The sequence below is a fragment of the Melozone crissalis genome, unplaced genomic scaffold (assembly GCF_028551555.1).
Source record: "Melozone crissalis strain CALT ecotype California unplaced genomic scaffold, PUWL_Pcris_2 ptg000068l_1, whole genome shotgun sequence".
Taxonomy (NCBI): Eukaryota; Metazoa; Chordata; class Aves; order Passeriformes; family Passerellidae; genus Melozone; species Melozone crissalis.
Window position 1 is genome coordinate 3,478,550 of NW_026535846.1, and position 14,294 is coordinate 3,492,843.

Sequence of the window (14,294 nt, forward strand, 5' to 3'; positions counted from 1 at the left end):
CACCTGCCCCATGCAGCCCAGCTCCTTGCAGCAAGGGGTGCTCAGGCAAGGGACACAGCGATCCCCTGAGGGTGCCGGGCTGGGAGAGGAGCCCGGCTTCCCTCTGGGTGGCTGCCTGTCATAATGCAGCTGCAGAAGGCAGCGAAAAGGTCAGCCAGGTTCACCCCAAACTGATAAAGAAGCCCTGGGGTACTGGACACCAGCATGAGGGTGGGAGAGTGGCAAAGGGCCAGGACTGGAGCAGCAGGAGGAGCAACAGGCAAGACACTTCCTCTATAAACCCCTGCTCGCAGCTGGGAAGACATAAGCAGCAGCGCTGTGGACCAGAGTTGCTGGGGATGCCAGCCCACAGCTCAGAGGCACTGGAGGAGCACCTGGGTGGGTGCGATAGACTCTGAATGTGACCAGATAGACCCGTGCTGAGTCACGTCTTTGAGGCCCTGCAGCTTCCTCCCTTGCTGGCGGGTCCTGGCACACACCCCGTTGCTCCTCCCTTCTCAAAAGGAAGAAAAGTGTGAGCTCCAGCCCTCTGCGGAGTAAGAGCAGCCAAGAGGGCCAAGGCACCGGCCCTCTGAAAGCCTTCCCCCATCAGAGCTCTGCAGGGCACAGATCCACTCACACAGCAGCGTGCGGCCGGCGGTCTCTCCCCACGCTGCAGGAATGGACAGTCGGCAGCACAACACCCCCAAGGAGCCTGAGATCGAGCTGTTCGTGAAGGTGGGTCTCAGGGGGGGCAGTGACTCTTTGACTCACCCTCACCAAGATCCAGCTGGGTGCAGGTGTTCATGTTCTGTGAGGCTGGAGATGGGTACCGATTTCAGTGTCACTCGCCACAAGGGCTGGCTAAATGGTTGCCCAAACAGGGGGACCACACGGTGGTGTGGGGACTGTGGGGACTGTGGGGACTGTGGGGTGTCACACTCAGCAGTCTGAGAGATGCCCTGGTCTTGTGATGGTTGTGCACCCCGGAGAAGTGGCACTGCTGGCAGCAGCATGATGAAGGAGTGGGAACACACATGCTTCTCAAAACCCAGATAAGACAAGCCCCAGCCTGGGAACAGCAAGCAGGAGGGCTGGCAGCAGCCACTTCAGCCTCTTCTGAGGGCAGAGTTATGAAACAAGCATGGCTGGCTTGGGGAACTGGTGCGGGACTCCACATGTGGGCAAGATGGGGCGGCACCACGGAGGGGTATTGGCTGGAAATGGTTTCTGGTTTTTTTCCTGTTAAGCAATTTTCTGAACCCTTTCCTTGGAAAAATTTAACGCTCAAGTTCAAAATATCTGCAGTGGCCATGGGCAGTGCACAAAGAGAGGAGCCAAAGCTGGTGGCCGGTGACTGTGTCTGCCCACAGCGATGCCAGGGGCCCTGGTGACAATGAGAAGGAGGCAATGCTTCTCTGTGCCACCTCATCAAGGTTTTTCTGTAGGCACTCGGGCCCATGGGCTTCATTGCTCTTCCCCTGGGGCAGTTTGGTGCCCAAAAGGTCAGAGACACCAGCTTCCTTGGCACAAGCACCCAGCAGTTCTAGGCACTGAATGGTGCCTTCCTTGGGTAGTAGTTAGACATATTTGCTAGAAAGGATTATCTGAGCCTTCCCAGGAGAGTTCTTCCCCGTCCCCTTGTCAAAATTGTAGCCACAGCACTTCTTGATGGACATTGAGCTTTGCTGAGCTGGGTCTGGACAAGTGTATTCTTGGTAAAAGTAATCTGCCTTGAATTCTCTGCTTAACACTTTTCCTTGAGACGGCTGGAAAAGAAAACACATGAGGTGGCTGCAATGGCAGCGGCACATTCTAGGGGATTTTCAGAGGGAAGTGAAACAGAAAACCAGCAGCATCCTCAGGACTTCCCCTGTGCTGTAATTCAGCGTGAAAAAACCGTCCTGGTTTGTCTGTTCACAGAAAAGTTGATGCTGTGCCTCCCCCTCCCAGCACTCAGGACTCAGTTTTACTTTTAAAGACACAGCGGCTCTAGCTGCTGACAGGAACCTTCCTTTGCCTTCAGCACCTCCCCAGGCTGGGAATGCCCCAGACACAGCTGTTGCAGTGACCAGTGGCAGCTGTGAAACATGGGGAAAGCTGGTGCTCCCACAAGCGCCTACTGGTACAGCATGGCATGGCATGGCATGGCATAGCATGGCATGACATGGCACCCTGCCTAACTTTCACTTTGGCACACACTGGAGTTACCATGGTAAGGATGGACAGGTGCAGAGCAAGTCCCACTTTGCCCTGAGGTTGGGGTGGGAGGTTTCCAAGGGGCTGGCAGTTTCTCACCCTGCCATGTCCCTGGCAAGAGCATCGTCTTGTTGCCTGGGAGGCTCTCCCTGCCTGGGAGGAAACTCTGCTTTAGAGCTCCACCAGGCATTTAGCTGCTTTCTGGCTCTCGGGTGGTTGTGGAAGCTGTGGTAGGTCCCATGGGGACTGAATATTTAGCAGTGCCCCAAGCAGGCAAAGCTGTTTCCTCCTCCCACTGCATTTAAGATTGTTTCACCATGGGGAAACCACAGGAACTGTGAAGTAGATTTGGGGTTTCAATGCCGTATGCAGCCTAGTGATGCCTCAGACAGTTGGGGCTAAAAGCCTGCAACCCTCCTAGAGACTCTGTGCCAGTCCACGCTGGGTTTCTCTATCATCTGAGGGTAAAAGATTGAGGAACGTCAGCCTGTGCCCTCCCCCCGCCCAGTTCCTGCGGCAGCGGGAGGAGCAGCCGAGGCACTTTGGGGAAGGAAGTGCAGAGCAATGACTCCCCCTGCTCCGGGCTGCTCTGCGGTCGGCAGCGAGGGACGGCACATGGCTGCAAGGCTCCTCTGAGGGCTCCTGGATCCCTGAGGCTCCCCCCACGGCCCTTCCAGAGCCTGATGCTACCCCAGCAGCTGGTGGAGCTCCCCTCCAGTTCCTCCAGATAAGGGTTTGGCTCTGAGCATCCTGGTACAGGCCTGATTCTTTCTCCCGGCATAGGCCATTTTAATTTTCTTTCCACTCTAGTCCGAAACTCCCCACCTCTCTCTTTTGAAAAGGTAAGGGGGAAGACCAGCCTGACCAACTCAGACTGGAGACTGGAGCTACCAGACAAGCATGGGAAAACCTGCAGCAGGTGATCAGAGTCTATGCCCAGAGCAGGCCGAGCGACAGGCGCCCCTCCCCTCAGTGACCCCCAGCCCACCCTGCCCCACCGCTGTCCCAATGCCCACCAGGGCTGTGTGCTGCCATGGCTCAGCACAACAGCTCCTGGGGGCACAACAGGACAAATTAAGCCCTCTCATTCCCAGCCTTGTGACAGGCCAGGGAAGTCGAAGAGAGTGCAGCTGGCAGGGAGAGCAAGGAGGAAAGCATTGGTCCTCATGCTGGGCAGCCACAAAAGCAGTGGCTGTGCTGTTGATTCTGGAGATGCTCCACAGCACGGCCGTGGTTTGGGTCGTTGATGGCAGAGGTGCTGGGGAGGGGCAGCAGAGATGCCTTGTGCTCTTTCCCATAGGCAGCCCTCGAGGCCCTTCTCTGACTCTCCCCTCCAGCTCCTTCAAAGGAAGATTGAGACCCAGTTTCACTCCTTTCCAAAGAAGCCCTATTTGCTGTCAATGACACAGGATGTTCCTGAGCTGTAGCCCCTCTGGGAGTATTTGCTATTAATGGACACTGACCAGCCTCATGTGTAGATTTCAGTTTTACTGTTGGGCACACGTCCTAGGGAATCAACGTTTCTCAGTTCCCATTTCCTTCCTCAGATTTCATGACATAAAAAATACTTATTAAAAGTAATTTTTGGTCCTCTGGAAGGACTGAAAGGTCTTGGCATGATGGAAAAACAGAACCCCTGCTCCAGCTTACTATCTGGAGTATTGGAAGATTGTTTTGATCCTTTACAGTCTCCCTAAAGGTGAGTTTGATGTCAGTGTTCTCTTTCTGGAGAAGCCGTGCACTCCATATTCCACAGGTTTTTGAGTGTCTGTGGTGAATTGTAGCACCTACCTCCGGCCCAGGAGAACCAGGTCCAGGTCTCTGTCTCTCAGCCATCCTGTCTTATGGTCCCAAAAGAGGTGTGAGCTCTGGAGCCATGTCCAGCTGCCCACCCTGGATGTTTTTGCTGCTACTTGATTCTGCCAGATCCTCTTAAATCTCATTGCCCTCCTGCTTAACCTCAGGACTGCAGCTCACTATCAGATATCAAAACAGAGCGCAGAGCTGCCCACTAAGGCTCGTGTCCCACCACACACGGCTCCAGGGGAGCAGCATCCTTCTGTAACAGGGCTGGCATGAGCTGTGCTGCTCCTCCCTGCCAGGGCAGGGTGGCCATGAGCTGGAGCACCACTCCTCACATGCAGCTTAGGAACCTGGTAATTCTCTTAAAGAAGCTGAGTTTCCTGTGAGCCATTTTACCTCTCACCACAGCACAACTTCCGTCTCACAGCAGCATCTCAGCCAGTTTTTGTGAACGGGAGAACCTGCTGGATCCTCTTATCAAACTCCTCATAAGGTGTTTCAGTTGTTTTGCAAAGGATATTTTCAGCTGCAAGGCAATGTGCTTCACTCTGCCTGTGTCTGTGCTCATGCAGAGGGGCTGCAAAGGGTTCCTTTAGCTGCTGACAGTCCGCTCTGCTTCCTCCCAATGCTGTGTGGGATGCCAACACAAATTCTCTTTGGCACAATCCTCCAGCCTGGGGCAGGCTGCTGGGTGGCTCTTGGGCTGGCCACATTGTGCCGGGGTTTGTTAAACACACACGAGATGGGAGGCAGACATGATCAACACATGAAAACAAATTGCTCTTTTCCTGGCAAACATGAGCTCATTTCCCTTCTCCCACTGTCTCCAGACTGGCGTCCTGGCCAAGCGGACCCTCCCTTCCTCCCCATCCATTAGCAAACACTTTCTGCCTCCTTCTCCACTTCCTCCCGGCTTGATCTCACATTTCAGGGAGGGATCCAACCCTTGCATCCTGAGTATGCTCTTGGTGGCCCTCAGGGCCCTGGCTCAGGGTGGGTCCTACAGCTGAGCCCCCCGGAGTCGGGAGGGGCTCCCTGCAGTGTGCTGTACCCAGTGGCTCTGCAGGTCTGGGCATCCGGTCTGTGAAAGGGTTAAATCTTCATTTTTCTGCTTTCCTGACAGGCTGGTCTGGATGGAGAAAACATTGGAAACTGCCCCTTCTGCCAGCGCCTCTTCATGGTGCTCTGGCTGAAAGGGGTCAAGTTCAATGTCACCACGGTGGACATGACCAGGTGAGGTGGCACTGAAGCCCTGGGCCAGCACTGGGGTGGAACAGGCCCTGCTCAGCTCTCCCATCAGCACTTCTTCCCCCTGCCTGCTCTGTAGCCTGTGTGTCACTGCACAGGGACAATCACTGCCCACACACTGCCCACCTCACCTGGGGTGCAAGTGTGGGTCAGCACGGACGTGGGCCACCTGCCAGCGTGCATGGCCCAGGGACTCCCTGTCCTGCTGGATGTGAGGATGACTGATGGACCACCGGGCAGATCCAGAGGCTGGAGAGCACTTGTCAGCTCCCTGAAGCCAGCAGAGCTGGGAATGTTCCTGGTCCTGGGCTACCTCCTAGTCCCCACCTCTGCTGTGGCTGCTTTCCTTGGGGACTGGTGGAGGCAGATCTGCTACAGGCTCTGAGCCAGCTTGTTTTCTCTGCTCCAGGAAACCTGAAGAGTTGAAAGATTTAGCACCGGGCACCAACCCACCCTTCTTGCTGTTCAACAAGGAGCTGAAAACAGACTTCATCAAGATTGAGGAGTTCCTGGAGCAGACCCTGGGTCCACCCACGTAACTGCAAACTCACTCCTTCCCCATTTTGGGGCCTGTCACAGTGTTGTCCAGGGCATGGCAGATTGGGAAACTGAGGCAGGGTGCCAGGAGGTGCCCCAGGGCAGCCCGGGCAGGCAGATCCCCCCCAGCCCTGAGCCTGCTCTGCAGGGCAGCCCTTTGGTGCTGAGGGGCTGGGTCCCCTGGGCAGGGCATGGGGACAACAGGAATTAAAAGAGTGGGAGGAAATGCACCAGCCATTGCACCCCTGCTCTGGGGGCAGAGGGGAAACATGGGGAGGTCCCTGCAGGGACCCTGGCACTGCTGGGTTCGCCACTGGCTGTGGCAGCTGGTGTTGAGGTAGAGGGGAATGTGAGACCCCATTGCTTGTTTATGTTCAGTGCACTCAGCTAATGAAAGCAAATGCCCTTGCTTGTCAGCAGCAATGCACTGAGCTCACTGGGGAGCCCTCCAAACCAGCCCCCCCCATGCCCTGGGTGGCTGCAGGCCCCCCACTGCTGCACAGGAAGCTCAAATACATTTGTCACCTGCCTCCTTGAATGTGTCTGCCTTGCAGCTCACCCTGGAACATGTCAGCAAACAGAGGACAGTTCCTGAGGGAGTCATGGGGGGCTCCTGGCTTCCTGAGACCCCTCTGTGCCAATGTGTGTCCTCTGTGCTGGGCCAGAACTGCCTGAAGGCAGAGCTCTGCCCTGGGGTTCTACTGCCACCAGTGTTCCCCAACTGTGGAGTATCTGCCCTGAGATTGTCTCCTGGCAAACACCCCAGATAGAAGACACAGCTCACAGGGTGGCAGCTGCAGTAATTTACATCATCATGATTCTCCCACAGACAGATGAACATCCCCTGCATCCTCCAGTACCAGCCCTGGGCTCTGTGGCCCAGGAACTGACACTGCTGTATCCCTGGTCCACCCCTGCTCCGTTCCTGCCTGCACTGACATAAATGTCTTTTCCAAGGTATCCACACCTGAGCCCCAAGTACAAGGAGTCCTTTGATGTGGGCAGTGACATCTTTGCCAAGTTCTCGGCATACATCAAGAACCCACGCAAAGAAGCAAATATCAGTAAGAACTGGGGTTGTTGGACTCTTATCAACCATGCTGCAGCACGAGAAATGCTTTTGTCTGCTGGCAAATCCTGCCATGGGCTTAAGGTTCCTGCTGCCTGCCTCACCGAAGCCTCCTTGGGAAGTGGAGGGGCAGAGGGGAAGGATAAAGGCAGTTCTCTTCTCCCTGCACAGGGATAACAGCAGAGCATAGGGTGATGCTGCTGTAGTCCCCTGGGATCAGAGACGGGCCAGGGTCAATGCTGTGTCACCCTGGTGTGGCCCTGAGGGCTTTTTCCCTCTCTGCAAAACCTGTGGGAGGCTCAGGCAGCCCAGCACAGCCTAAAGCTTGCCTGGGAATCCAGGGCACACACTCACTACTCTTGGTTTCCCACTCTTCCAGATTTTGAGAAGGCCCTGCTGCGGGAGTTTCAGCGCCTGGATGTTTACCTGAACACTCCTCTCCCAGAGGAGATTGACCAGGATAGCGTGGAGGACATCACCATCTCCAAGAGGAAATTCCTGGATGGAGACCATCTGACTCTGGCTGATTGCAACCTTCTGCCCAAATTGCACATCATCAAGGTAATGCCATTGCCCCCCGGGCCAGGGTAGGGGGGGTACCTGCTCCAAGAGGAGTGGACAGGGAGTCCCCCTGGCAAAGCCAGAGAGTGAGTCTCCCCCAGGTTTTGGAAGTTTCAGCCTCCTCCTCCTCCTTCACTCTCCTCTAGATTGCAGCCAAAAAGTACCGTGACTTCGAGATCCCAGAGGACATGACGGGCGTCTGGCGGTACCTCAACAACGCCTATGCCTGTGATGAGTTCAGTCACACCTGTCCTGCAGATGAGGAGATCGAGCACACATATGCCAGCATTGCCAGGAAGATGACCTAGCCATAGGGAGGCGTGGGGTGGCAGCATTGCCCTGGCTCAGCCCTCCAACTCTGCAGCCCTGACACAACCAAAACCAGCTGATGGAGAGACTGGAGAGGGTTTACAACATCGCTAGCTCCTGCCTTTCAGAAACAGCACCTTGCTTCACAGCCCCTGCCACTGCCTCCTCCTTCTGTGCTGCTGGCTGCAGCCCCTGGGCACCAGCAGTGCTGACCACATGTATACACTGCTCCCATCTGGGTGTAGCTGCATCCCTACTCCCCGAAAATGTTTCTCACAGCCTGTGACTATGTGTCATGGGAAAAGCTGAGGACTAACCTCCTGCAGTAGCGCTTCCTCATCAAGAGATGACACCCCCAAATGGCTAGGCCAGCCCAGCCTCCCCATTCCCATCTGTCAGCCCTGCGTGGTCCCAGCCATCCTGTGCTTGTCGCGGGATCCCGGTGCTTCCCCTGGGCTGGAGCTGTTTGCATTTGCCTCTTGCCAACCTGCTCAGCACCTGGGGCTGGCATTTGGACAGCCCTCTCTTCCAAGACATCAGCTCCCTCTGAACACATGGAAAGGCTTTGCCCATCACATTGAAAAATTGTGCTCACTGTTGAGGGCTGTGACATGGGTCTGACTCCCAATGGGACACGGGGGTAGGTGGGTGCTGGGGGTGATGCCTGGTGCAGCAGTGCCAGGACCAGCTATGGGAGGAAACAAAGGGTCAGGGGAGCTGCAAAGGGCCTGAGGATGAAGGGCTGAGGATCGGGGCATCCCTCCCATGACTGCCAGCACCCAGGGCCACGTGCTGCTAGCTGCAATGGCTCCTCCCAGCTCACAAGTCTTTGTGCCTCGCCCAACCCTGCAGAGGGTGCAGCCATGCTCTAGCTCCATAGCCCCTCGTTCCCACCAACACTTCTGGCACCGGAGGCTGGGAGCAGCCACAGGGTAGGGCACACATTTGGTTTCCACACTGGAAAGCCCAGGAGAACAGACAGCAGCTGCTTGGCAAAGTGCTGTGTCTGTGGAAAGGTGTGGTCAGTGCCCCTTGGCTCAGCTTGCCTTCACATCCTGCGTTGCTGACATGAAGCATCAAAGCTGCTCTGCACAGCCATGACATCCTATGTTCCCCCTCTGACACTTCCAGCTTCCCCAGGACTCCCACCAGACCTTGAGAATTCAGCCAGCCCTCCCTAACCAGCCCCAGGCAAATGGATACTGTACAGTGGGCATGGTGGGTTCTGTGGGAACTGAAGAAGCGAGCAGAGCCTCCTCAGCCCTCACTGCCACTTTCCTCTTTGCACTAAATGTGTGTCCTCAGAAGCCTGCCTCAGATAGTGCTGGGTTTGGGGACTGGGTCTGTTACTAATGGGTTTTGGTTTGTTGTTTTTTATAAACTAAGAATAGCAATAAACTATATTTTAATATGCCTTTCTGGTGTGCTGTCAGCCAGGCACGAAGGCTGCTGGCAGAGAGGGTGCTGTGCAGTGCCGGGGGCTTTCCTGCAGTGGAAACTCCTCTGAGGTTTAGCAGAAGTGAAGCTGTAGCTGCAGACTCTGCTGGCCTGGATCACTGGCTCAGATCAGCCCAATGTGGCTTGGTGCACGGGGCTCTTCCTCCCTGGGGGCAGGACTTGGCACTTCTCCTTGCTGACCTGCACAAGGTCTGGCTTTTCAGAAGCTCTGCTCTTCACTGTGGTGTGTTGTGTCACTGGGAAGCGCTGTAGAAGGCTGGGCAGGTTAACCCTGGCTCCAGTGGGGTTTGGAGGTTGATCAGAAGAGAACATGAGGCCAAGGTTTGGACAAAACACATGGATCCATGCTTTCTTTTTGCATGATCTTCCTTCCTGAGGGCTACCACGTGTCTTCTGCTCCTTTCACATCTCAGGGCAGCGAGAGGGCAGTGACAAAGCCTTTGGGCCTCTGGGCATCATCCCAAGCTGATTCTCAGTGCATGCTCCAGTCCCTGGAGACAGGGCTCAGCCAGTGACAAGGCTGGTCCTCTGCTGCCAAGAGCTTCCTTGCTGGAGCAGTATTGGACCTTGCTGGCATTTGGAGAAGCCTCTCCTCCTCATCCCAGAAGCTGGCCGTGCAGCTCCTCCTTCTGGAGTGTAGGGGCGTCTGTAGGAGTGACGGGGGTCACAAAATCTTTTGCCAGGCAATCATATTTATAAGGCTTTCCTGTTCCATCCTCACCAACACTGGAGGGTGTGTCTGTGAGCTCCAGGTGGCTGATGTAACCCTCGACTCCTGGGCTGGGGTCATCAGGGGACACTCCTGGGGTGGATGCCCCTGCAGACAGGAGAGGTCAGTCTGGGCTTCACAGCAACAGCAAAGTGGCACAACTCAGAGCAAGTGCTGGGGTTCGGGGAGTTTTGGAGAGGGAAATACTCATCCTTGCTCTCTGGAAAAAAGGCAGGCAGTGATGGAGGCTGGTCCTCCAATGTCCCAAAACACCATCCAGGAGACAGGGTCATGAAAGATGGCTTTTCTGAGAGAACAGCACTGAGTGGTGCACACTCTTCCCAAAGCTGCAGGTACAGAGGCAGCCCCCAGCCACTGGCTGTGTCAGCTGGGACCTGGCCCAGTTCTCCTGTGTTGAGGTTTTTCCAGTTCCCATTAGAGATCTTGTTTTTTTCCCCTGACTTCAGTTTCAAATTACCATGCTATCAGCCAACCGGAAATGCTTCTAATTACTTCTCTTCCCCTGGAAGGCTTTAATTCAGAGAAATCCAGCTAGAATGACCTCAACCGGGCCCTTCTTGTTGTGACTGTAGCTCATGCCCTACCTCACTGAGCACATTTCCTAAGGGCAGTGGGGAAGTGACTGACAGGCAGAAGAACATTTTAAACTTTCAAGAGCTTAAAATCCTGAGGTGTTATTCATGGAGGAGAGGAGACAGGGCAACTTGTTCTGAGCCTTTCCCTACCTGCACCGAGGCTGGGGCTCAGACAGGTTGAACAGTGCTGGCTTCATAGGTGCCACATGGAAAGTCCCTCTGAAGTCTTGGCATGAGATCCACGTTTCTCAGTCTATTATGTCCTCTCATCTTATGGGGTTGGACATCACAGTGGGACTTTCTTGAGGAAGACGGGACAGGATGATGAGCAGCCTGAGCCTCTATTATTTAATCACGAGGCTGACTGTGACCCTGCTGACCGCAAAACAGAGGCTCTCATTTCTCGTGGAGTGGCTGAAGGTGCATTATCCAGAGATCATTGGTTTCCTCTGTTTGCCAGTACCCATCTGTCAGGCATGGATACAACTGGAAAACAGCTGAGATGAATCTATCATCCATTTCAAGTGGGCATGCCACCCAGATGGGACTTTTCTCCTAACAAAAACTTTATCTAGCCTGTTTTCCATCCTCTGGAAAATAGAGGATGGAAAAAAATCAGAATCCTGCCAGGTTTCATGACACAGAATGAAAAATCCCAGAGACAGGCTCATGCTATTTGCTGTGGTGCCGCGAGGAGGAAGCACACAACCCCCCCCCCCCCCCCCAAACTCAGAGTGCATCATGAGCCAATATGCACCCAACTCAGAGGGCAGCTTGCTGGTCCTGTCTGTCACCAGGAGCTTGAATGATCCCAGGGGACAGAGAGCTACTGGAGCAGTGCCAGGAGGCGAGAAAGTGTTAAGCTGAGCTGCTGTTCCCATAGGCTGCAGGACCAGAAATCCCCTATCCCTGTGCATCTGAAGGATGGGAAACACAGGAACTGGCCCTGTGTCACAGACCCTGAGAAGAGCAGTGGTGAGTGGTGAGGACAAGACAGGGGAGGTTGGCCTGCAGAGTAAGGGGACCTGGTGACCAAGCTAGATGGTAAATGAGTCTGTCAGGTGCCCTTGGCTCCTTCTGAGTGCAGACACTTGCCACACATCCCCAGGTGAGGGCACACCCAGACCAGCACATGAAGTAGGACCAATTTTGTTCTACCGTCTCCTGGGGTGACATGAATGTCCCAATCACCCTGCTTGGGTCCCAATCCACTGAATTGCAGGAAAGCTCCTGCATGGAGAGAAACCACACAGGTCTGAGCAACCAAATTCACTTCTCTGCAGCCTGTCAGCTCTGCAGCCCTCTTCATGCATATCCTCTAAACACACCACACTCAGGCTCCAGCCTTTGGGGCTCTCACAGTCCCCACCCACATCCTGCTCGGCTTCCCAACCCAGGCAAGCAGCTCAGACCACTGAAGGGAGGTGCAGCAGGAGTCAGCAGTCTGGAGGCTGCAGCTCAGACCTGTCAACCCCCAAAGTCTTTCGGCGCTGAAGGATGGGGTCCAGCTGTGATGCTGCTGCTCTGTGCTGCTTCAGGGACCTACCTGGAGCTACAGACCCATCACAAAGGCAACTTGCACAGGAAGGCTGAGTGACAGGGCCTTAGAGAGGTCTGAGGTCTTTGCCATATACACAGATGGGCTGGACAGCACTTGAGGTGGCTGTGAGGATTTGGGATGGCTCTGGGCTGTCCCAGAGAAGTGGCAGGGCAGCTGCAGTGACAGGCAGGAGAGAAAGCAGACAGAGCAGAGTGGGCACAGGGTCAGAGCAGACCCTGCTGTTTGCAGCTCTGCCTCCCATGGTTTTCAAAGGCTAATGGTCCTGGGTACTGCCAGCCCACAAAATATAAGAGCTTGATTTTCCCCCATCATTTCAGAGCCACCACATCTCTCGTGGCTGTCAGGTACAATGGTTCCCACACAGCGACTGTGAAAGCCCCATTAGCCCCCGAAGAGCAATTTTCCAGTGCACACCATTTTCATAGGCTGGCAGCTTTGCTCTCTGAGAATTAGTAATAAGAAATACGCTCCTGCACAGTCCTAAACCCACTGTTTCTAATAAAGAGCTGTTTGCAGCGGCATCTCTCTTGTTGCTTTGATCTGGCACCAGCAGAATCTGAAAGCACCACAGCGAGAAGGAAGGAGCAGGGGATGGATGGTGGTGAGTCAGAGCTTTCAGCAGCCCCCGCAGCAGCAGCTGCAGGCACAGCGCTGTGCTGTGGGCCTGAGCCAGCTCCAGAGATGGCATCTGACCCACGATGACAGTGCTCTGGGCTGGGCTGGCTGCCTAAGGCCCAGTCGCTGGCTCAGCCCTTTCCAGGCTGTGGAGGGAGCATGGAATGCTGAGGGAGGACCCTGCTGTGTGCCGGTGACTGAGGCTGCAGAGGTGATGGAGGGACTGCTCCGGGGTCCTGCGCAGGCCTGCCTGGGGCTGGGGGCTCACTCCTGACCCACGTCCATCCTTCAGCACAGTCCAGTCCTGTTCAGCACACAACAACCTGCACCAAAATGGGATCTAATTCAGACACTCCACCCAGGCCCCACGCTGCACACAGTGGTGACAGGTCTGGGACCTCACCCCGCAGCGAATGTTGCACTTTCTCTCTGCGATTCTGCAGAAACCCACATGCTACTCACACCTCTGAGGCAAAGCAGAAACTCCCTCTTGCATCCACTTGGAAACTTCAGCTGCTGATGGCATCTTGAAATGTCACAACCTTTCTGTCTTTTTCCAGTCCCCATGAACAACTCTTTTATATGAGTGGGAACATTCCAGCTTTAAACCACCCCTGGGCCAGGGCAAGCCCCTGCTGCCAGTGAGTGACTGCCTAAATGATCCATGGGGACCCCAGCACCCTTGTCCAGCCACAGAGCTGGTCCTCTTCAGACTTGCAGAAGTCTGGCCAGCTGTGGCCAGCTGTGATCAGAACAAGCTGTGATCAGATCATGCCCCAGTGCAAGCCCAGGTCCCACAGCACAGCAGCTGTGGGAGCCAGTCCGGTGCCATTGCACTGGTCCAACGTCCTGGCAAACCACCCAGGACAGGGCTGGAGCAACATGATGGACACTGCTGGGCCTGGACAAGCTCCTGCTTGGGATGTGGCTCCCGCCATGAGCCTGTGGCACAAACAGCAGCTCTGACTGATGCTCCTGCTAAGAGGTGCCTTGCCTGGGACCATGCAGTGACCTTCCAGAGTAGCGTGGGGTTGGAGGCCCTGTGGGCTATGGGGGTGAGGCAATTGATCAAACAGGACTGCAGGCATGTAGGGCTTCACTCCTATGACCTTGAGGCAGATCAGAGACTGTGAGGGACAAAGGAGATGGCAACTGGACACCAACTTCATAGGTAGAAAAAAGCATATGGGTAATACATGTGTTCCTCAAGCAACTCTTGGGACTGTCTCTTTCCTTTTTTTTTTTTTTTTCTTGTGTGTGCATGTTAATTCAGCTCAATTTCTTTAATACATGACATGTCCTCACATTGACTGTGAGAGATTGACCTGGGCCAGATGCCAGACACAGCCCAAAGCTGCTCTATCACTCTCCCTGCAAGGTGCCGATCCCCTGTAGCAAACCTGTTTCAGCTTGGTCTCCTCCTTCCATGGGGCCACAGTCCTGCCTGCCAGGAGCTTGCTCCAGTCATGATCTTCCCATAGAGTCATGGCCTCCTTTGGGATCCTCCTTGAACTGCACGTGGATCTCTGCTCCCCCACGGACCCTTGTGGGCTGCAGGGGCCAGCCAGCAGTACAAGGCAGGGATGGACCATGGCTGGGGTGTCAGGAGTGACAGGGTTGGAACATGGCCCTGCACAGCCCCAAAGGCTC

At 55.1% G+C, this 14,294-nt stretch overlaps 1 protein-coding gene across 1 annotated transcript; it reads left to right on the plus strand.

The window, feature by feature from the left end:
• The first annotated feature begins 123 nt into the window (after window positions 1–123).
• Window positions 124–9,081, plus strand: LOC128945961 (chloride intracellular channel protein 2-like). Its single transcript, XM_054289892.1, is given in 10 exon segments — window positions 124–149; window positions 438–448; window positions 451–495; window positions 498–548; window positions 551–717; window positions 5,105–5,214; window positions 5,639–5,764; window positions 6,724–6,830; window positions 7,215–7,396; window positions 7,543–9,081. Coding segments are annotated over 10 exon segments (987 nt in total). The 3' UTR covers window positions 7,705–9,081.
• Window positions 9,082–14,294: the final 5,213 nt, after the last annotated feature.